This window comes from Suillus plorans, assembly GCF_016647745.1.
Source record: "Suillus plorans strain S12 chromosome Unknown HD556scaffold_13, whole genome shotgun sequence".
In the NCBI taxonomy this organism is placed as follows: domain Eukaryota; kingdom Fungi; phylum Basidiomycota; class Agaricomycetes; order Boletales; family Suillaceae; genus Suillus; species Suillus plorans.
Window position 1 is genome coordinate 39,793 of NW_024537397.1, and position 20,650 is coordinate 60,442.

Here is a 20,650-nt window from a genome sequence, read left to right on the forward strand (position 1 = left end):
CTAATTATTATTCGGAATGATCCTAATTTCAACATGTGTCTGGATTACACTCAACTTTCCGAACACGACTCAGACACCCGGTCTCCGATGAGTGGCTTGTCCGGTTTGCGGAGTGACACTGCTCGCAAGCACTGCCTATCGCAGCGCCAAAATTACGAGACTGCAAGAGGTGCTCTTCCATTTCAGCGATCGATCTGAGTGTACTGAATGATAGAAGCATGAAAGCTCGGTCGGGGGGTACAGGAACGCTGCTGACATGATGCGCCACGAGATCTTCAGATATCCACATGTTACACTACACGCATGTCACGATGTTCAATGTTGTCAATGTCAAAATTATTGATATACACGGAATGATCCCCATGATGCAGTCTGTATTTAGTGCAGGATCGACGGATGATTCCGACTCCGCGGAGGCAAGCGCGATGTGACAATGTCCGCGGTCTTGGAACCAACTGGAAATTCATGTACTCCCACTGCCGATCTGCCTCAATAAGACTGCAACCACATCGTAAAGAGACGATAGAAAAGGAAAGGAGCTTTGAAACGTCGTCTGGCAAGGTTATGCATGTCACATGGAGATTTACTCAAGACCACATGCATACTTGACGTGGCCAGCCGTTTAAAACCCTTGAATCACTTCTGGGGGTGATGACATGGCCATTCGGGGTTGTGAAAGTTGCTTTCCCCGCTCCGTTTGTTGAAGTATAGGGTTCTGTTAGTAAAACTAGCCATCTCTGAAGGCAAACGAGTGAGGAACAAATTGTTCAACGCAGCGAGACGGACAAACCTAACAGGTTAGAGTAATGGTGACCAGTACTACGGCTCCTACAATCGCGCGTGCACCAGTGATTACCCATACCGAAGAACACTGGGCGCCTCCCTCCTGGTTGGTGCTGTGCCCAGTAATGATGTAGTCGCGGTCCGTCATAGTGGGAGCTGAGAGTATGAGTTGTATTAGGAGGGTGACTTTGTTGAGATCGGGAATGGTCTTATGAATGAAGGTTCGGACTAGGAACAAGAAAGGGACTCGGTCTTGAATTAAAAGACTGAGCTAAATGATTCAAGGGGAGGGGAATTAATACACTGATTGAGACGCTGAATCAAAGTGAACGTGTATGAGATGTCCAACGAGGAGTGATTGTGTATGTAAAATATAAAAGCATGAGTACGTACGAGAGTGACATTCATATTTTAAGGAGTGGCACTTTCGGGAGAGAAGTGCTTTGGCCAGGGTGTTTGAACTGCGCACCCCTTAGCATGGGCTTGGTGTTAGTGAGACATGTCTTATCTGCAGCCATAACGTTATTAGTATACCGCATTTTCCCCAAAAAGGTCCTACCTACAATTGACCGGGTTGAGATCCGCCGGTTGCCATCATCTCAACTTGCGAGGCTGAGAAGCAGACTTGAAGATTAAACTGGAGTAGAACGCGGTTTCATGCGGGTCTAAGTTATAGTGAGGCCCTATGATCATCAATGCGGTAGGTAAATGAGACTAGAAGCAACTTCATCAGCTGAACAATAGCACCTGAGCTCAACGTGACCCAGAGTGCTTCGACTGAGAACGAAGCTCAACAGGCAGTGATGATTCAGGCACGTCCATCAACGTATCAAGTAATACTCATGCATTCACCATTACTGACAAAATAGTAAGAACAAAGAAACGTAGATACAAGGAATTCTGAATTTGCTCAAGAACCTGATAAACCACGTCAGAAGCCGATTTTTATGCCATTTAAATAGGCAAATCACCTAGAATCACTTCGAGGAACCGTTGGATTTATGAGTGGATCCGTTGGGGGCAGTGTACTGCGAGTATCCTGTGCCACTGTTGTAGTAAGTGGACCCGTTCGGGTTGTTGTAGTAATAACTCCCGTCGCTGTCAATATAATCAGTACCACCAATCAAGAATCATTCATGATGAGAACTTACTTGTTAGAATAGTGGTGTCCAGTACCGCTGCTGCCGTAGTCGCGCGAGCAGTAGTGATTGCCCTACGAAAAGTGTTTGTTAATCACTACCCCTAATTCGCAAAACGGGCGCTTACTTGGTCGTTGGTACCATGACCAGTGTACGTGTAGTCTTTTCCGTTGCTAGACATCTTGAACGTGTAAGAAGTATACGTACTGATAATGGGAGATGCAAGGTGGGTGGTGCACTGATGAAAGACGGGCTAGCTGTAGTCCTTTTATCTGGTAGTGCTATTTGTTGAACTTTGTCCCATGTTTGTTTGTTTGTGCAATTCATGTTAGTCCCCGCATTAAATTAGTGTGAATCATAATAACTTACATTTATCAAGAAGTGACCACGTCACTCTACAGATGATCGATGCATCGATGAAGTCCAACCCTAGAATATCGTGAGTTGAGGTCAAATTTATGCACAGCCTGTGCATTATATGTGTCATGGAAGACTGGCCCAGAGGGCGGTCGCCTTCAAGTTGGGTGACCGGTCAAGATTCAAGAAGGTAGTTTAAAGTTTGTGCGTCTCCGATGCGGCGTAAGTGATATGCCTTTTTGGGCGTTATGTATTCCGCTATCAACCTTGCACATGCTACTATGTCTGTTGAGCAGCAACCATGGATTTTACAAAACTCTTTTCAACACTTTCGTTGACCGGTGAGGATATTCCTCCTCGCTCTACGACGCGCCCCACACGAAAACCCAAATTTGTGAAGTTTCTCTCTGGAGATAATGGCGAAGGCATGCCAGAGACTTTTTTTGAGGGTAAGTGGTTCGACTCTTTTGAGGACGAGTCCTAGATGTCCTACTTTTTCAAGATCCTCGTACATTCAAGCCAAAACCGGGGCCCCATGGACAGATTCAGACTTGGGGTATATTTCCGGTGTGTCGCCTACCAATCCTTCCGAATCAGTTAATTGACGTGTACACTGTACAGTACAACGAAGATAATATCTGGGACTGTAAGCAATTACTCTGAGTCTAGTAGATTGTATTTCCTGACTCTTCAAACTAGTCGATGGAATCCAAATGATGTATAGAACAGTAAGTTTGTAGAGATGGTTTGATCGTCTTGTTTATTTGGGTTCAGATGACCCACCAATTCTCCTACGACAACCGCGGTGGAACACCCTGGCCTGAAAATCAATTCATGGATGTTCTAAAGGATCGTAAGGTAGGTACGCTTTGAGGCGATTTTGTTCTTTTCCTGACTTATTATTGTCGTCGCAGCGCGAGCAGCTCAGCAAACTTGATCTCGCAGACCTTGACAAGAAGGATATTGTGATCAAGATACACTTGAAGTATGTTCCTTGTATTAATGATGCCGCACACTCTGACATGTTCTTTCAAAGGTTCTTGCAAGATGCTAATGGCGACCCTCGCATATGGCGCCGGGTGCGCCTCTCAGCTGGTATGAAGATAGGCGTGTTCCAGGACAAGGTCCTTTCGCCCATTCTAAACTGGTACTCATTTGATGTCCCGATTCTATTTACACACTGACGCCATTGTTTTGTGTGTAGGGTACGAAACCTCCACTGCTACACGTTCACGGATATCAGAGACGGCGCTGTATTTGGTCCTGAGGTAAACTGAGCCACTTTTACATCATAGTCCATCTCTAATTACATACATAGGACGCCAACGCAACAGACATAATGCATATCAACCAGGCACGTAAACCTAGGGAATATGATTGGAGCGTCTGACATCTCGACCCTAGGTTGGATATGTTTACCTTCCGGATGACAAGTAAGAGCATAATCTCCCCGTGTCACATTAATTCTGATGACACTTAGGTATATGCTCGCCCACCTGTTTTCAAAAGTGGGCGATACGTTTGCGCACTTGTATGACTATGGGGACAAGTGGCACCACGAAATCGAGGTACGATCGAATATCTTGCCCGATATCGGACTGATTTTATGTCGATCAGGTCGAGAGAATTTTTCCCGTCGAGGAGTCGTATGGACGTGTTCAGATACTCGATGGCAAGGGCATGTGCCCAGGTGGTGAGCTACTTTTCTAATGTACACAATGTTCCACTTTTCAAACTATCATCCAGAAAATATGAGAGGGTCGTACCAATACCAAAACTTTCTCAAGGCCTACGACACTGATTCACTGAGCAGTACTAGGTTTTCCCTTTGATTCGATTTCAGTGCTGAACATCTCTCCAGGGTTAAGAAAAGACGAGAAATTCTTGATTGCCCAAATTACAAAGGCTTCGGCAAACCTCCTTCTCTGTTCGATGTTGACGCCTTTGACATCGACCAGGCTAACGAGCGACTCTCCGCAGCACTGAGTTCGCCCAACTCAGTCAGGGCGGGCATGAAGGCGTTCACCATGCCTATCAACCCCAGCGCACATGATTCCAGGACGGGCAAACTCAAGAAAGGCCAGAGCATTCAGCGCGAATGGGACCACGAGAGCCATGGATATTGGCAGGAGACAACGTCCAGTACGAAGGATAAAAGAAGTCAGTCGGCTTGTGCTGCTTGTGGAAAGCCTGGTGGCCAGGATCTTAAGACGTGCAGTGGTTGCAGGGCCATTTTGTAAGCATTTCTGAATAAACTGGGGTGATATGATGCTAAACAGGATGTCGTCTAGGTATTGTTCTGCAGAGCACCAGAAGGTATGATTGAGACATTTTGCAAATCTTGTTGCTGACGAGTGTGCTATCAAGGTACACTGGAAAGATGTACACAAAAAGCAGTGCTCTCGCAAGTACCTCAAAAAATGATACCATCCCATATCATCTCCAATGCTGGTATATCATTCCTACATGAAACAAAGTATAATCTATGTTTACCGTATCTTATTTCCATGCAATGTAAGCACGAATAGCCGTGGCCCAGCTCCAAGTCGGTCGCCACTGTGTCCATCACGTTCCATCCTGCAGCTGTATAAGCACCTGGTTACTGCATCTGCTCGACGTCCTTGAAACTATCAGGGCTGCCACTTGCGGCTATACCAAGATAAACGATTTACTGGATTTCAAAAGCAACTGATTTCACAATCAGACATGTCGCCCACTCAAGTACTCGCGTGATATGACTACCGTCTTGGATACCTAAACAATACCAGCCCACCGCTCCGTCGTGAAATATATGATTTCATTAAAATGTTCCAGGATATTGACGATCAGGGACAGGTTGAGCTACTAGTTGGTGTTGACCGTTCAAATTTCAAACATGGATCGCCTTCAGCATCAGCAGAATCCACATCTCGTTTAATCCCATGTAGTAGTATATCATAATATCTCCAACTCCACGCCACCCTTGATATCGCCCCCAATCCTTGACCTTAGAAATCATCAGATTGTCAGCACCAGATCACGGGAATCAATATCTTACCTACCACGTTTCGAGATTGTCGGCATCAATACATCACATCCGAAAACTAGTAAAATCGGGTGTCTGGGCAGTGGGCATCAAGGACTGGTTGGTTGCTAGACATTTCGGATAATTTTAGCTTGCTACTTGGTGCAAATGTGGGTGGGCGGTTCACTGACTTCTAGTATCGGCAAGAAGAAATGGGTTTGTCTGTCTTAAATATACTTTGAAACACCATAACTGAAATAAATACCACGACTGATCCTCGACCAAATGTGTCCTCCCTGCAGACCACTCGGCAAGTATGTCCCTACACAGTACTGCTAGTTGATACATGTACACGCTCCTGGAAGACAATCGAATTCATGCTAGTTTCTTCGTCGAAGTCGGCTACGAGCTCAGCGTGATGTTCTCGAACGCTAAGGATGAGGCGTGGTCCCAGAATAAACAACTGCACGCCAAATAAAATTTGGTTTGCACTAAAGAGTATCTGAATTCCCATGGACTTCGAATTCTACAGAAATGATGGGCAGTCAGTAGAAGCAGATGTCAGCAACAGGTCGGCGCACCACAAGCTTTGGAACGATAACAAGTTGGAGGCAAGAGACACAAACAAAGCTAGGACGTGCGGAACTTGAGCAGGAAAAGATAACCACATTCACATTACAAGCTCACCTCGTAAAATAAAGCACGTGAGACTGTATCAGCACTCTGGAATAATCCCCGATGGTCGATCCTGTTGATGAGCCGAATCGTCGCAGGTCACGGAAGTGTTTTATAGCGACCCAGACTGAAAGACATAATGCGAGGCACTCCCAAGAAATGTAGCACGCCCAAACTATAGAGACCCAAAGCTGGACAATTCCCTCAGACCCAAAATAGCATATATATACGCCAGAGAGTATCAGCTCCTCTGACGTTTGTCCGATAAGCTGTGTTCTTCAAGTCAACAAATAAAGCTTACCTGGCACTGTAACCTTGATTACTATTGCTGTGATTGCTCCGCAGATGATGGAAACAATCAGGAAGATGATAACAAGGAAGATGAGCATCCTTCTAGATCTCCGATACATAGCATGTAAGCGAGCAATCATGATGACTTGCATCGTGTTTCGGTTAAGTCAATATCACAGAGGTATTGCAACTGGGTGACATACCGCCCAACATGGTAGCTACGACCAAATTCGCCCCATGTATTGCGTAGATCATGATATCGCCTTAAACACTATTAGCGATCATCCTCGTACTAGGATCAAATACTCGGACTCACACCTATTGAATCATCACTACGTTAAGCCAAGTTCAATGGTCAGAATCTCACTCACCCCTACAAATTAATGTATTCATTGGACGGGGATCATGATGAGGGGGTAGCCGAATACTCACTGCATCCATCAGCGATACCGATGGCATGCTTGCTGTGTGCCACTGGTTAGAATAATTGAACACAGCACATATGAGACATACCTAGAACGATGATACTGATGACGAGAGATATTCTATTAGCATAGCACTAATTTGTTGGCTACCATAACATACACAGAATATAGTATTCCGATATAGCGTATCTAGAACATTAATATTTTGGGATCAGCACGACTGTCAATCACGCCATAGTATAACACGAGGTACGCACAACGATGTACAGCACAGTCATGAGAGTCCAGCGTTTCCTCTGTCGCGAATTCATTATAATCTCCTGTCGTTTCCCCTGATATGGGACTCTGCCACTCACCCAGATCAGTTCAATCTATGATACAATTCTTAACGAGTTGGCTGCCACGACAAATAGCACCGACCTACCTCTTGTCCGAATGTCAGTACTGGAAATGTCATGAGGATATCAGCAGTTTTCGAACACTGTCCTGCTCACCCCAATCGTATAGCACCACAAGGCCTGCGGCAACTGCGAAACCGCAAGTCAATGTTAGGTCGAGACATCCTGATATGACGAACCCATCCAATAGCTATAAAGAATACCCAAAGTGATTGTTGGCCACCAACTAGGATCATTGGAAACTATGGCCATGTTCGAGGGTTGTGTGTGAATGAGTGGGAGATACTGGGGATTATAATGATCTCAGGCTAGTGTTCCGGTGCTGCTATGTGTCGGAAAAAACCCAAGGGCCAGTCACTTTACAATGCCGTCGGCCCATTGGAAGTTTGATGAGCGCCCTACAGTGCCCTATAAGACCTTAGAAGGCATCTAAAGTTCAACGTAAGACCGTCAAAAGGTCCCTTACAATGGCCTTTTAATGCCGGTTAAGATATTATCGTGACATGTGCCAAGTTGGCCCTTCAAAGGTATTACTTACATGGTATCGCAAGGCTGAAAACTTTTTTCCAACAGTCACTGCCAGACGTTTCTGAGTCAACGTTCAGCGCTTTTATAGGTAAAATTGGTGATGAATATTGATGGGCTTCACCTCCGAGTCCAGGCGGCTCTTGAGTCTTGATTGGTTGAAGTAAAAAGCATTGCGATGCGAAAATTAAATAGAGCCAAGGTATTAAAATATTAGATGACTTCCCGGCGCAGACTACTTCCCGCAGGCCTATCAAGATGTGCCGCGATGCCGGGTGTCATTTCGTCACCGTTTGAGGGTAATGCCCGCCCTTAAATCTGTAAGGGGGATTATCAGCCGCCCTGCTGTCTACAGATAATAAACTCCTACTTACCTTTTTAGGACCACTCGATATTGGCTGACATAATCGTACCGCAGACTCTGCCGACGGTCATCTTAGTAGTGGGTCTTATACTTTGGTGACCGTTTTGTGGTAGATTCGCCAGATTTTGGCGACCCTACACGGTATCGCCCGTACGATGACTGTCGCGCCCTATCTCATGCTCCTCTTTCTTTAGCTAGCTCGGTTGTCTACCTGTATCCATCGTCTTTGACGTTGATTCCCATTTTTCTCTTGTCTCTTCTTCAACAACCCGCTTGCTCGGTCATTCTGACACAGGTTCGCAGTTCTCAGAAACTCTCACTGCTTCTCACTGCGGCCGTCCTCTCACGACTGATGTTGAGTTCGAGATCTCGTGGAGTTTGGCCTTTGATGCTGCCGTTGGCATGAATTGGATTGCCGCACGACGTGCCGTCGGGGAGGCAGGAGACACACTCACTGTTGAACCCTATTCATGTTCTACGTCTGGTGATCATGCCTTGCGAGGTTATCCTTCCTTTTTTAAAAAGTTTCTTGGGTATCTGCTCACGTCGCTTTGTCCTGCTAGACACTTCGTGTATCTTTAGTGGTGACTTCGATCATATTCAGTCTGTTCAGTCTGATATGTTTGATTCATGTCAGTCAACATCCCTCGGCAGGGCAGTTTTGTCGTCTCGTCAACGCTCTGAGTCTGTCATCCATGACATCTTTTTTGGGTCGTTTCATTCGGGTATCCGTCTCAGTCCTTCGCCTGAAGTTACACTGCTTACAAGGGCGTGTCTTTCGCACGGTTTAGAATTCGGTAAGTCTTGTTTGTTGACTGAACTACGCAAAATGATTTACTGCTGTCCATGGCAAATGCGTGATCTCGGGTGGCCGTTTTAAGCATTGTAATGACACTACTTGCTGTGAGATTGCTGCAGGTTTAGTTCGCATTCTGATTTAGTTGCTTACTTATTGGACGCGTTGACTCGTCTGCGGATGTTTGTGCAATATCAGGCGGTCATCTGTGGACCATTGCGCTGAGCATCTGCAGTGATCTAGAGCGTGCAAATTGCCTTACAGGTGAGAGGCTATTTGTATATTGAATATCTTTCGCAATCGAGGCGTGTATGAGAGTGTGTAAGTCATCGCAATCGTTGGAGCCGGAGCATATGTCGAAACCTTTTTTGGAGGCCATAGCGTCTTGGCATGGTTTATGCTTTGTGGGGACAAAGGATCGATCGATCATCGATCAGTACTCAGTTGTTGGCAGAACTTGGGAACCGGTCTGGAAAAATTGAACGTTGTGCCTGGTACCCTGGTTCACGGTAGAACCCACGCAAATGGAGGGTGAACTCCACTGGCACAGTATCCGAGAGTCACGGAGATGCAAGATCTGATTCCTGGATCCTCTCTACAAGTGGCTTGCCTTCCCTTGTATGTGTCTAATCGAAGCCTATCTGATCATCTCACTCTTCTGATTAATTGTGGTACAGAGTTGTACATTGTCCGCCATCCGGCCATAATCGAACCCACAATGATAAATACCACGACTGATCCTCGACCAAATGTGTCCTCCCTGCAGACCACTCGGCAAGTATGTCCCTACACAGTACTGCTAGTTGGTACATGTACACGCTCCTGGAAGACAATCGAACTCATGCCAGTTTCGTCGTCGAAGTCGGCTACAAGCTCAGCGTGATGTTCTCGAACGCTAAGGATGAGGCGTGGTCCCAGAATAGACATCTGCACGCCAAATAAAATATGATATGCGCTATAGAGTATCTGAGCTCCCATAGACTTCGAATTCTACAGAAATGATGGGCAGTCAGTAGAAGCAGATGTCAGCAACAGGTCGGCTCACCACAAGCTTTGGAACGATAACAAGTTGGAAGCAAGAGACACAAAGAAAGCTAGCACGCGCGGAACTATAACGCTACCAGTCAACGTTCAATATCGACATCCAGAACCGTTGACCATGGTTCAATTTATTTTCCGTGATTTATGTGTAAGTCCGAGTCCGAATTTCTTGTGAGGACCGATAGTCCAGGCCAGACCAGCCAGAGTCTAAGGAAAGTTTTAGCCAGCAAGAAAAAAATCCCTACAAATTCTGGCTAATTGGCCGGCGCAAAACAAACGCTTGAGGCCATTTAGCATGTTGGCAGAACTTACTACTAGGACCACTCTGGAAAAAGTGAACATTGTACCTGGTGCCTTGGTCCTTACGCAACGCCGTCATCGAACGGTGTACTCGGGCATCTAGGGCTCAGTTCGCGGGCTCAGCCCAGCTGAGTTATCGCTTAATGTTCGGCAGATACACGGCATCTATCAACACCCACAAATAATGCGCACTCCGTCCTGTTGATCATGATGCAAGTTGTTCGGTATAGGAGAAACCATCGCTAGCGGCCCAAGTAAGTTTTGTTTGAATAGCGGGAACGTGAGCTGATATATATATTCAGCTGCCATGAGCAATGCATCAGAATCAGACAGATAATCGTCATCAAGGTCATCATCGTTGGCAAGCTCATCATTGTCGTCCAGCACAGCCGCGAGTCTCATGAGGAGTTGGGCTTGCCCTGCGAGATGTGCTTGAAGTTCAGCGCTGCAGCCTGTGTTGGTTCCCCGACTCCCACGTTAGTGGAGGAGGGCTTTGTCGAACACAAACGAATTGCCATGCGTCAGCCGATGTGCAAAGCTGTGCACTTGTGCAGAATCTTAACTTTATTCTCATCTGCTGAGTGCTCTACAGTTTTCGGCAAATACTCACCATCATACTTTTGTCAGTAGCTGAGCGCTGAGTCTTCTTACATGGATCTCACCGCTCTCGGACATCCAAATCTGCGCGACGGCAGTTCTACATCTGTTTGTTTTTTTCGGTTTCACTGCGATAAGGAAATTCTTGAAGCAGTTGAATAGGTTGGTCCTTGGCTCATTCAATGTCATCTTCAGCCTGGTCCTTTATTTGTGAGACACTACAGACTTCAAAGCACGTCAATATATATCCTCAACTTGAAATACGATGACACGTTGCTGTGCATGTCATTTTGAGAACGAGCAGGCCGGAATCAGGAGTCGGGTACTGGTGCGCAAGCACCGTTACGATACCATACTTGCCAGTGAGCTTGAAGCTTGAATTCACGCATTACATCGTAGCGACATCGGCATGCTCTCGGCAGAGTTGTGGACCTTTTAAAAATGTCGAAGTTTGACAGGTAAACTCAGCTGGGCTGAGCCCTAGAATCTGAGGTGCACAAACGGGGATCTGATTAATGATTAATGATTCCCGGATCCTCTCTACAAGTACCTGTAGGGCTCACCTTCCCTTATTTGTGTCTAATCGAAGCCTATCTAATCATTTCACTCTTATGGTACAGAGTTGTACATCGTCCGCCATCCGGCCATAATCGAACTCTAACCAAGCCCTCCTCCATAAAGAACAACTTCCCACCATCGATCATGGTTGCTCTCATTCTCCTCGTGATTATCCTGCGTAGCTTTTGTAAGGAGTGCCACTCCGCTGGCTACGGAATTCCCTTTACCGCCGGCTATGGAAAATCCCTTGTTGCGATTTGAATTGGTTTCCTGTTGGAACTTGGTTTGCGCACACAAAAAAACTCTGCTGGCTATGAAGTTTCCTTTGTACCGCTATAGGCACTGACTTAGATATAAAAGCATGTCCTTACTTTTCGTGTCTTTAGTGAATTAACTGCCCATCATTCCCCGTCGAACTTGTAACCAGCCTTACAGTGTACGCCTTATCTAGCCTATCTGATCATCTCACTCTTCTGATTAATTGTGGTACAGAGTTGAACATTGTCCGCCATAATCGAACTCATAAGGTGGCCCATGTCGAAGACCCTTACCTCACAAGCACAAGAGGCCAGCGGCGCCAGTTGTACTACGAAGACTCTGATCTCGAGGCTATCGAACTTTGGCTTTGACTAACTTCTCTAATCATTAAATAATGCCAGCCCACCGCTTTGGCGTGAAATCTGTACGATTTATTTCGTGATTTCATTAAACTCTTCCAGAGCATTAATGATCAAGGACGGGTCACGGGTCAAGCTATGAGCTGATATTCAAACGTGGACCGCCGTCAGGCCATCAGCAGAATCCATATCTTGTTCAATCACATGTATTAGAATGATACCTGAGATCTGGTGTATGTAACTGCTACAGTACGCAATTCAAAAAAAGCTCAATACTCAATAATATATCTCATTACAACCCACTACCATGCACATTCAATCATAATCACAACACACCCACCATCGTGGTGCATACCCGATCAACTGTGTCATGATATCCATCTGTTCTTGTGTCGGACGCTCTTTGAACGAGTCGTCTTGCTCAGAACACACAGTTAACACCGGAACGGTGTCAATTTGAACGGCCCTAATCTCGTCATCGCCGGATTTGAAGTATTTAGCCATGAACGCTTCGAACCACAGAGGAGGCACCTCGCCATCCTTGGGATTGAAACAAAATTTGAAATCGAACGACCAGACGCCCGATCGAGCTGAGATGAACTCGCGTGCCCGCAACATGGCGTCACGCTCGTAGCATCTGTGATCGCGTTCGGGCAACACTTCTGGACATTCTTTCTCCGCGAAACGGATTAGCAAGTCGTTGGGGATTGCATATCCATAGTACTGGATATAAGGACGACCTATGATCGGATTGATGTGGGACTGCTTCGGTGGACGGACGAGTTTGAATGGTTCGGGTTGTTGTCTGACGACGGAAGTCTCGATTTCTGGAGCTGTAGTGGTCTCCGAGTCGTTAGAGCGACAGTCATGATGATGACTCGGAGAGGAGACATTCGTCGTCGCGGCTTTGAACAACTTGGAAAGATAAGAAGGCATCTTCGTTATAGGGAGGCAATGGCAAGTCTCTCCAGCCTTATATAAGGTGCAGAACAAAAGAAGTTGAAGTGGCGCGTTGCACTTGTGGTTGTCCAAATTGTGGAACAGCGAATTATGGACAAAAGGCCACAGCTAACAATGTGGTAATCCAACTAGTAGGGATGCAATATGTTAGAGCAGTGCGACGACCATTAGTGGACTCTCACCAAAACCCACAGTTGTTTTGCAGTGCTTGTCTAAGATCATAGTCAATACATGAACCGGTGTACCTACGCTGAACCATACCTTTGCGCACTTGACGGCGAAAATCCCCCTTGGGCATGCTGCACAACCTCGCTTTATGATGGTTTTCGAAGCACGTCCTCAACTGTGGCAAAATTAACTGTAGCACTTGAATGGACGTGATGAGATAGACTCTACATGCTTAAACACTCACTCGAAGAACTCTCGATTTCAGTCGAGGTGTGATGGCGGATATGTTCATTCTATACAACACACAGACACGCCTGAAACCAATAATCTCCCGAGGAGAATGTTTGTTGACATGTGGACATTGTATTTCTGTTTAAAAGGTGTGAGATGGTTTGTACGAGTCAAGAAACGTTATGTATTTGCGATGCAGACAGTACTAGTATTAGCACATGGCGATAAAGAAACATGGTAAAACAAACAAGAGGTTTGGCCGTGTTAATAAATTACCATGGCAGATAGGAGAACAGGGATGAACGGGATAGGAGAAACAACCAAAAGATGGAGATGGACGATGAAATATATAGGTGCATCCAGCGGATGACTGGCTTGATTCACAAAAGTGACAAGGAGTTGATGATGCTTCTCCGGCAGGGCTAGTGAACAACAGATAAGAAATCATTATGGACGTAAATTCAACAGAAGGTCATGATCCAACCGTAAATGAGAAAATGAGGACTGTAAAAATAGATAGCAATGACAATTTGCCAATGTTGAATCATGATACCCAATACTGATGAATCCATGCCTTGCGGATAATATCAAAAACCGACAACAAGTGGATAATTTGCAGCGCCGTCGTCCAGCCGGGTCGAGTGGTAGATACAAGGGAGTCTGTTCTTCATGTTGATACAACAGGGATTCCGCATGATTGATGAAAAAGAATGCGACATGGAAATTGTGTTAGACGTGAAGGAGCCAGCAGATGGAGATAGGAAAGATAAATCAAGTGCTTGCGAGGTCGATACTAGCACCGAGGACGCCGCCTCTGTCATGATGGATGTCGGTGAAACCGCTGACGGTGCCATGAGTGCCCTGGTAGTGGTGCCGCTGCTGCTCTTCTTCAAAAAGCTTTCTGCCGACATCCGCACGCAGGTTAGCACTCGGACCAGATTTGAGAGATACTGCTGCACGCGGCGCGGCTGTAAAGGCAGGGGAGGGAGAAACATTGATAAAGTCATTGAGATTGAATGGGACATTCCCCGGAGTGGGTGGGGCGTGAAGGCTGCTTGATGGCGAACCCGAATAACCGTTCGAAGTATCACTGCGCCTAGAAGGTGAAGGTGGAGATGGTAACAGTGATGAGGATTCAGCACTCAAAGTTGGAGTAGGTGGAATAATCGTTTGCTCTAAAGATGGCGCAGGCGCGAGAGATCCAGGGGAAGCGACATCCAATCGCAATGGCTGGCTCAAAGATTGCGTACTATCTTGGCTAGAAGGTAAAGTCTCTGAGGTAAGGCTGCATTCTGATCTCAGCGAGCTTCTAGTATCCTGGCCTGGAAAAAGGATCTTTCCCTTAGTAAGGAGAGATGCTGAACCGCTTCCAAGGGCTCTGTAGGCTGCAAAATCTTGGGTATCCCTGTCCCGGGTGGTTGTAGGGCGTGCGGGCGACGGCGATGTATGTAGATAAAGCATGAGGTTAGCAGCCTCCTCGTCATTTGTGTGAGGTGTGGAGTAGATGTTGTCACCCGAGTTACGGGGTGGGGTAGCTGCCCGAGGCATGCTAAATGATGACTCGGTTGATGGCAGCAGCGAAGTTGCTGCTGTCGTTGTGCGAGCAGAACTTTGTGCATATTGCGACAAAGACTGGAATGAGCTCGCGTCAGACGCGGTAGAGAGCGTGGACCGCGGAGATGACACGCTAGCCACGGAAGGACGCGACTGGAAAAGCGATGTCAAAGTGGCCACAGCCTGCCTCTCTACATCCGCCGAGTCCGCCACGGACGCCTTCTGCTTGCCCTTGTCGCCCCGTTTGGGTTTGGACCGAGTGGTATCCTCCTTGCGGCTACGGGACTGTGCACGGGTGCTCTCTGCTATGCTGCGTACGGCAGAGGCACGGTCCGATCCTCGGGACCGAGATCCGGCAGTCGAGCGGGCGGCTGCCTGGACAGGAGGATCTGTTGAGTTGCGAACTGTTCGAGCTTGTTTCGATGGAGGAGGTCCGAGAAGGGTGGTAAACAGGCTCTGAGTCGCGTTGGGACTGGAACCTGTCACAGTCGTGGGATAGTGGGAACGAGGAACGGATAGGGCAGAAGTCGCAGATACGGCGGGAGGAGCCATAGCTCCACGCCTTGCGACTGTGCCTTGTGTGGCGGGATTGTTGTAATAGTTATTGCCGGTGGTGGCCTTGCGCTTGGTGCCGATCAGGCGCGGTGGAGCAGCAGCCAGGGCACGGGTTTTCGCCTCGAGGTCGATCAGTTTGACATGAGGGATATTATGGGTGGCCTTGTATGAGGCATACGAGAGACGGGCGCGAAGATTGCGCGTCACCTAGGAGAGGAAGAGAGGAGTATGTTAGTATTCTCTTATTATATCATGACCGCGCCCCACACACAGCAATCTCAGCGGGGGATCCGGTATACGAGCAGTACAGAATAAACGATACTCTGAATGCCCTTCTATATCGTTGGCGCGAATGGCCGCCTGCCAACGCGTCCCGCGAAGTGCTCAGTCTGGAATGAAATAACTCACCATCGAAAGCTCCGTACTCGCCATGACTTTCTGGATAGCTTTCAGCCTATCCTCCTTCTCTATTGGATCCACATCCATCGATGTAGAAGGGCTGTAGGGCTGTAGGTAGGTCGTTGGCGGGGACGCTGAGGTCACCGAAGACGACGGAGTCACCATAAGGAGCGCGTCGCTGGGAGTTTCTAGTGATTATATACAGAATAAAGCACAATATATCACAGTGACAGCGTTTGTCTGTCAGATGTAGGACCTGGGGACCAAGAGAGGAAACTGGTCGCTGTGTGGGACGTCGGGGAGCGCGTTAAGGAATGGGGCACGCGCGACGACGCGCTAGTCTTATTCATCCGAATTCCCACGGGTCGATTTATCCGCACCCGCCGGTTTGTGCCTGTTTTTACCCGCAAATAGCTAATAATGGTTCAGAGTTCACAGAGAAATATTTATCGCGTTTCAACGAAAAAGTCAACGTTTTTATCTACACTTTCCTTTACGTTGGTCGGGAGCGTGTAGTGAGTTGAATAGAAACCATATGGTTGGTTTAAGTGGGTTATGTTCGATCGGTGGGGATCGGCCGGTTGCACGGCATGAGATTGAGATAACAGGATACAAATAGGTCGACGGCAAGATAACCGGAGTTCACGTGAGTCTAAAAGACATCTCGCGAGAATAGTTGGTTAGCCCAGCTGACAGTTATGAGCCTCGATCAGATGAGCATATGATCTATGAAGACCCATTTAGTTTATATCTTCCGACAAAAGGCACTACGACCATTCCTACCTTGGACAATGCTCCTTCACTCCTTGTTAACTTCTGAGTCGTACGCGACGCCACCATTTATTTCTTCCCAATACCATCTTGGAAGAAATCCCACGCGGCGTTCCCCTCCTTCGACGTCCCTGACGTTCACATCGTCTAGCAAAACAACAGAGACCCCTATCTTTGGCGTGAATTTGATACGCCAGACATTATCCCTTGAGCCTCCTCTGACGGTGTTCGTGAGGAAAGTTATAAATTGGTCTCCCCATGCTAGACAGATATTGGGATCCCACGCGCCAGGCTTTCCCCGAACCAGACGAGGTATCTGTACAGTCTGAAAGACTTGCGTAGTCGTCAAGTGTCCTGAGGGCTTCCTAAACCCAACAAAGATCTCCTATAATGCGATGTGATTAGAGGTCCTGTTTCAGTGTCATTATGCATACCGGAACTCCTAGCAAAAATGACTGGAAATAGAACTTCAAAAGCTTTCTGTCGCATAGTCTGAGGAACTATAGGCGTCTGAAACGCAGATGATACTTACTTTTCAAACCTGGCTTCGTCTTGTGCGCCACGTATTGATAGTGAAGTTTTGAGTTCCACGAAGTTGTCAGTATTTCCGGTATATCCTCCTGTAACCAAATAACGTCTCCTATCTATTGATGCAAATTGACACATACCTCGAACGCAGTCTACTTCTCCACCAATGATGATCCGTGTATCACCCAACTTGGTCTTAACAACACTGCACCACTGAACATTGGTATCAACATCGCCGCCCCAGCCAACAGCGCCCGAGGAACCAGAGGAGGAACCAGAGGCATGTTGATTACGTTCGTTCGGAGTTGATGATGTGCAATACGATTCAAATGAATATCCATAGTAAGATTGGAGTCGGTGCCGAGGTTCCATGTCGTTCCTTCCTCGACATGAGCAAGACACGCATGTAAGACGGGGAAAGGCTTCACTTTTCCTTTAGTCTTGCATCTGAGAGATGCTCCTCAAAGTACATAGTACCATCAACACACATCACGTTAAGCTCCCAAGCATCTCGCTCTTCGTAAGGTGCTGTCAATATTCTCCCTCACCAAAAGCATTCCTCAGGTAAACAAGCATCATACAGTGAATGAGATGACATCTCACTTGGTGATAACCCCTCTCCAGCTTATCACTCCAATCTCGGGATTTTGCCCATTGAGGGTTGTCTTGAACCGTGACCACGCGCTCAACAAACCATCAATGCGTCCACGTTCTTCTGGACGCCGTGTCCAATTTTTGTAGCCGTGATTGAGATCTGCACCATGCGGTGGATTGACGAAATAGCGCAATGCAGAGTCGTCAAATTGTAGAACGCGAGAGGGTGAATACGAAAACGTGATAAGTTGACTAGGGCGCTGAAACGCGGGTGAATGTGAAACTGGATGTGAAAGGCTTGGGAAGGCAAGAGCATCATCGCCTTCGACTTTGGCTCTAGCCACCTTCCCGGTTGGTGAGAGATCATCCTCTGCAGACCGCTTAAGACCCATTATATTTGTTATTAGTACTTACTGGTTGTAGGTGGTGGTCAAGGATGCGGCAGGTAGTTTGTTTATTTCAGAAGCTTTTGCCAAACAACTGAGCTTAACAGGCCAGCTCCGAGTCGTGCCCACTGGCAAGCATAAACATTCTCATTTGGCAGCAACAGGTGTAAGGTGCATTTTGCCCTAATCATCACGCAAGTTAGGCTCATCAAATGGCTCATATCCGTTTCGTGCCGTGAAAGTAATAAGGAGGCAACGTGCTGAACAGCCGTCTTCAATTAATTTGAGAACACTACCTTGACCGTCGTGGCCGAGTCTGATGCCTCGTGGAATTTTTACAGTTTGCATGCACATGGGCCTGGGCCCTGCTGTGAGCTTCGATTTTATTCATTGTCTCCAATACCAGCAGATGGTGGTTCATTGAATGAAGTCCGTTTCGATGATTGTGAGGAATTACCTAAACGTCTGAATCAGTCAAGGGTTGGTTCTACTAGCCTGGGATATCCTGATTCACGCCCATGACACATTTTACCTACAATTAATAGTAGGTCTAAACCCTGGTGGGAACCGTGAGAGTCTAGACGCCGACCTTTTAGCTATATCGTAACCGTTGTTCGTTGGAGCTCAATGATTGGAGGAAGACTCGACCGAATCTTGTCATCCAATTGACAAACAGGTTTGCAGAGCTCTAGCTTCACTCAGGCTGGCAGCCCTGAGGCTAGCTTGTGCAGGTAAGTGTGATTCACGAATCGCGCTCAGTACCAACTTAATGCCTCCTTGAGTTACTCCTTTGGCATTGAGACGTGTCAATTTAACATTTACCCGAGCCTCGCCGAGTCCAACTTGAGCTGTTCAATCTTGTTGTCGCATCATTACTAGTCCAGCAGCAATGGGGCCCCGGCATTTCCTATTACCAAAACTTATCATCCGTGATCCGAATTATGGCTTGCATCTTCGGCGATCTGGCAGGACGGGTGCACACGTAACTCTAGCGTCGACGAAACATGCCGCATCAGTCACCAAACACCGCTCTGTCCTTACTACTCCAAACACGAAGTGACTGCGTGTCCGGGTCGAGGTGCCGTGGGTTATTAGCATAAACCTATGCTGTCATAAGTACTAACTCTACTTCTTCTACCCCTTCAGATTTTCTCCCTCTGTACACTATTAAGCACTCACGATTCTCATCATGATTTTCTGTTAGTACTCGCTGCCTGCTCCTTTGCCCAGTCACTAACGACCTGACTGATAGTTACGAAGAAGCCTAAATCATCTGCTCTCCCTCCCGGATGGCCATCGCCATTCCACAACAAGTGCAGCCAACGAGACTGCCACTACGCCAATAACCCGCAAACCGTCAAAGGTGTCTACCAATGTCGCGGTGTCCCCGGAGGTTTCTACTGCGAAGGCACATACAAGATTGCATCCACCCGAGCACGCGAGACAGAGCACTATCTGCAAGAGATGACCATGGCTCGTAGATCAGCTGAAGAGGAACAGAGGAAACGCAAGATGTCAGAGATGAGGCGGAGTGAGAGGGGACCCGAGCTCGGCGTGCGACGGGGAGGGACGAACATGTCTGACAGGAGAATAACAGACGAACGGGGTCGCCGACCTGATTATGGGCAAGCTCCTCGCGTTACGAGAGGCACGGAAAATCGCAGACCGCAAACGGGTGTACCATGCTCAAGTCACCGCCCTTCACAATCCGAAATAGAGTCTGAGTACAGGACTGACCAAATTATGATGCATCTCTATCCCGAACGAGAGATCCGACCAAGATGGTGAGCGATACGCTAGTCCATTAGAATCGATGCTTATCAACTCTTAGGATATGACGAACGCACTGCACAAGTCTCGCATTTTATGTATTTCTAGGCCCTTTAGAGCCAACTTGATGATAATAATGATTCCTGGCACGATATTACCTACATGTCCTATCAGGACTACGCATATTGTATTTTACACTTACTCCGTGTCATGTATAGTTGATGAACCACAGATAAACTAAATGCCTATTCAAGATGCACGCTGGACTAGTGCTACTACCTTTTGTGATCTAGGCGTGATCAAAATTGGGAAAGTTCTTGAGTGGGACTCCTATGTACGTGATGGCACTGGCAAATACCGATCGAGGTCTAGGGATGCATATGCACGTCAATCCAAACTCGTCTCGTAACAAGCTTCTTCACGTCAAAAATTTCAACGAGAACGGATACGCATCGCACATGGCAATCCAAACTGATTGACGAGGTACTCGTTCCAACATAGCCCCTGACCTGACTCTTGTTCTTGTTGGAATATTTCAGCTGAAATACTGTCTTCAAATCCACATTGTTGCTGCCATCGTTCTACATCAGAAAGTAGTATTCGAACGACCTCCCTTAATATAACCTTCAGGTATGAATACAAAGAGTTCAGGGTTATGGTAACATGTCGATACGTACATCCATTTATCGTGTATCATACCGTCATCCTGTCAAAGGCATGCCTCGGGATTCGAGGAAACTTATGTTATCAAAGACAATAGAAGTCTAATCATCCAACGGCATGGCATTTACGGATTACACCGAAGACGTTCTTATCGATGAGGGGATGCACCCACGGCTGTCTTGACTGATCTCTGTTTGACCT

General features: G+C 47.1%; 8 protein-coding genes across 8 annotated transcripts; 2 read left to right on the forward strand and 6 right to left on the reverse strand.

Annotated features, from left to right (window-relative positions):
- Window positions 1-1,760: 1,760 nt before the first annotated feature.
- Window positions 1,761-2,103, reverse strand: HD556DRAFT_1232490 (uncharacterized protein; the record flags this gene model as incomplete). The annotated part of the gene is made up of 3 exons (XM_041297512.1): window positions 1,761-1,881; window positions 1,935-1,996; window positions 2,050-2,103. The coding sequence occupies 3 exons, from the start codon at window positions 2,101-2,103 to the stop codon at window positions 1,761-1,763; spliced, it is 237 nt and encodes a 78-aa protein (XP_041163111.1).
- Window positions 2,104-2,580: 477 nt separating this feature from the next.
- On the forward strand, window positions 2,581-4,854 carry HD556DRAFT_1461584 (MM3350-like domain-containing protein; the record flags this gene model as incomplete). The annotated part of the gene is made up of 15 exons (XM_041308263.1): window positions 2,581-2,728; window positions 2,782-2,846; window positions 2,901-2,925; window positions 2,979-3,007; window positions 3,054-3,137; window positions 3,194-3,264; window positions 3,316-3,426; window positions 3,484-3,547; window positions 3,684-3,712; window positions 3,760-3,847; window positions 3,897-3,972; window positions 4,026-4,098; window positions 4,141-4,515; window positions 4,571-4,595; window positions 4,647-4,854. The coding sequence occupies 15 exons, from the start codon at window positions 2,581-2,583 to the stop codon at window positions 4,701-4,703; spliced, it is 1,320 nt and encodes a 439-aa protein (XP_041163112.1). The 3' UTR covers window positions 4,704-4,854.
- A 751-nt stretch (window positions 4,855-5,605) lies between these two features.
- On the reverse strand, window positions 5,606-7,324 carry HD556DRAFT_1440134 (uncharacterized protein; the record flags this gene model as incomplete). Its single annotated transcript, XM_041306068.1, has 12 exons — window positions 5,606-5,809; window positions 5,865-5,913; window positions 5,971-6,208; window positions 6,260-6,394; window positions 6,453-6,512; window positions 6,763-6,776; window positions 6,835-6,863; window positions 6,932-6,970; window positions 7,031-7,045; window positions 7,099-7,118; window positions 7,169-7,201; window positions 7,252-7,324. 12 exons carry the CDS (start codon window positions 7,322-7,324, stop codon window positions 5,606-5,608), a joined length of 909 nt encoding a protein of 302 aa, XP_041163113.1.
- Window positions 7,325-9,543: 2,219 nt separating this feature from the next.
- Window positions 9,544-10,500, reverse strand: HD556DRAFT_1440135 (uncharacterized protein; the record flags this gene model as incomplete). The annotated part of the gene is made up of 2 exons (XM_041306069.1): window positions 9,544-9,747; window positions 10,291-10,500. The coding sequence occupies 2 exons, from the start codon at window positions 10,498-10,500 to the stop codon at window positions 9,544-9,546; spliced, it is 414 nt and encodes a 137-aa protein (XP_041163114.1).
- A 1,639-nt stretch (window positions 10,501-12,139) lies between these two features.
- Window positions 12,140-12,806, reverse strand: HD556DRAFT_1305899 (uncharacterized protein; the record flags this gene model as incomplete). Its single annotated transcript, XM_041299843.1, has 2 exons — window positions 12,140-12,172; window positions 12,207-12,806. The coding sequence occupies 2 exons, from the start codon at window positions 12,804-12,806 to the stop codon at window positions 12,140-12,142; spliced, it is 633 nt and encodes a 210-aa protein (XP_041163115.1).
- Window positions 12,807-14,000: 1,194 nt separating this feature from the next.
- Window positions 14,001-15,902, reverse strand: HD556DRAFT_1440137 (uncharacterized protein; the record flags this gene model as incomplete). Its single annotated transcript, XM_041306070.1, has 3 exons — window positions 14,001-15,545; window positions 15,606-15,698; window positions 15,747-15,902. 3 exons carry the CDS (start codon window positions 15,900-15,902, stop codon window positions 14,001-14,003), a joined length of 1,794 nt encoding a protein of 597 aa, XP_041163116.1.
- A 185-nt stretch (window positions 15,903-16,087) lies between these two features.
- Window positions 16,088-18,165, reverse strand: HD556DRAFT_1350382 (RAI1 like PD-XK nuclease-domain-containing protein). The gene is made up of 7 exons (XM_041302352.1): window positions 17,640-18,165; window positions 17,465-17,575; window positions 17,177-17,415; window positions 17,041-17,128; window positions 16,943-16,988; window positions 16,521-16,893; window positions 16,088-16,463 (listed from the first exon to the last, which is right to left on the reverse strand). The coding sequence occupies exons 1-6, from the start codon at window positions 18,020-18,022 to the stop codon at window positions 16,537-16,539; spliced, it is 1,224 nt and encodes a 407-aa protein (XP_041163117.1). The 5' UTR covers window positions 18,023-18,165; the 3' UTR covers window positions 16,088-16,463; window positions 16,521-16,536.
- A 911-nt stretch (window positions 18,166-19,076) lies between these two features.
- On the forward strand, window positions 19,077-20,069 carry HD556DRAFT_1350396 (uncharacterized protein). Its single transcript, XM_041302353.1, has 3 exons — window positions 19,077-19,215; window positions 19,269-19,800; window positions 19,848-20,069. The coding sequence occupies exons 1-3, from the start codon at window positions 19,206-19,208 to the stop codon at window positions 19,852-19,854; spliced, it is 549 nt and encodes a 182-aa protein (XP_041163118.1). The 5' UTR covers window positions 19,077-19,205; the 3' UTR covers window positions 19,855-20,069.
- Window positions 20,070-20,650: the final 581 nt, after the last annotated feature.

Excerpts from the sequence above, each read along its gene's own strand:
- HD556DRAFT_1350382 (XM_041302352.1), bottom strand. The coding sequence starts at position 18,022 with ATGGGTCTTAAGCGGTCTGCAGAGGATGATCTCTCACCAACCGGGAAG. Across the intron at positions 16,989-17,040 it reads GACGAAGCCAGGTTTGAAAA|AAAGCTTTTGAAGTTCTATT; the intron begins GTAAGTATCATC and ends ACTATGCGACAG. Across the intron at positions 16,894-16,942 it reads CATTTTTGCTAGGAGTTCCG|GAGATCTTTGTTGGGTTTAG; the intron begins GTATGCATAATG and ends ATCGCATTATAG.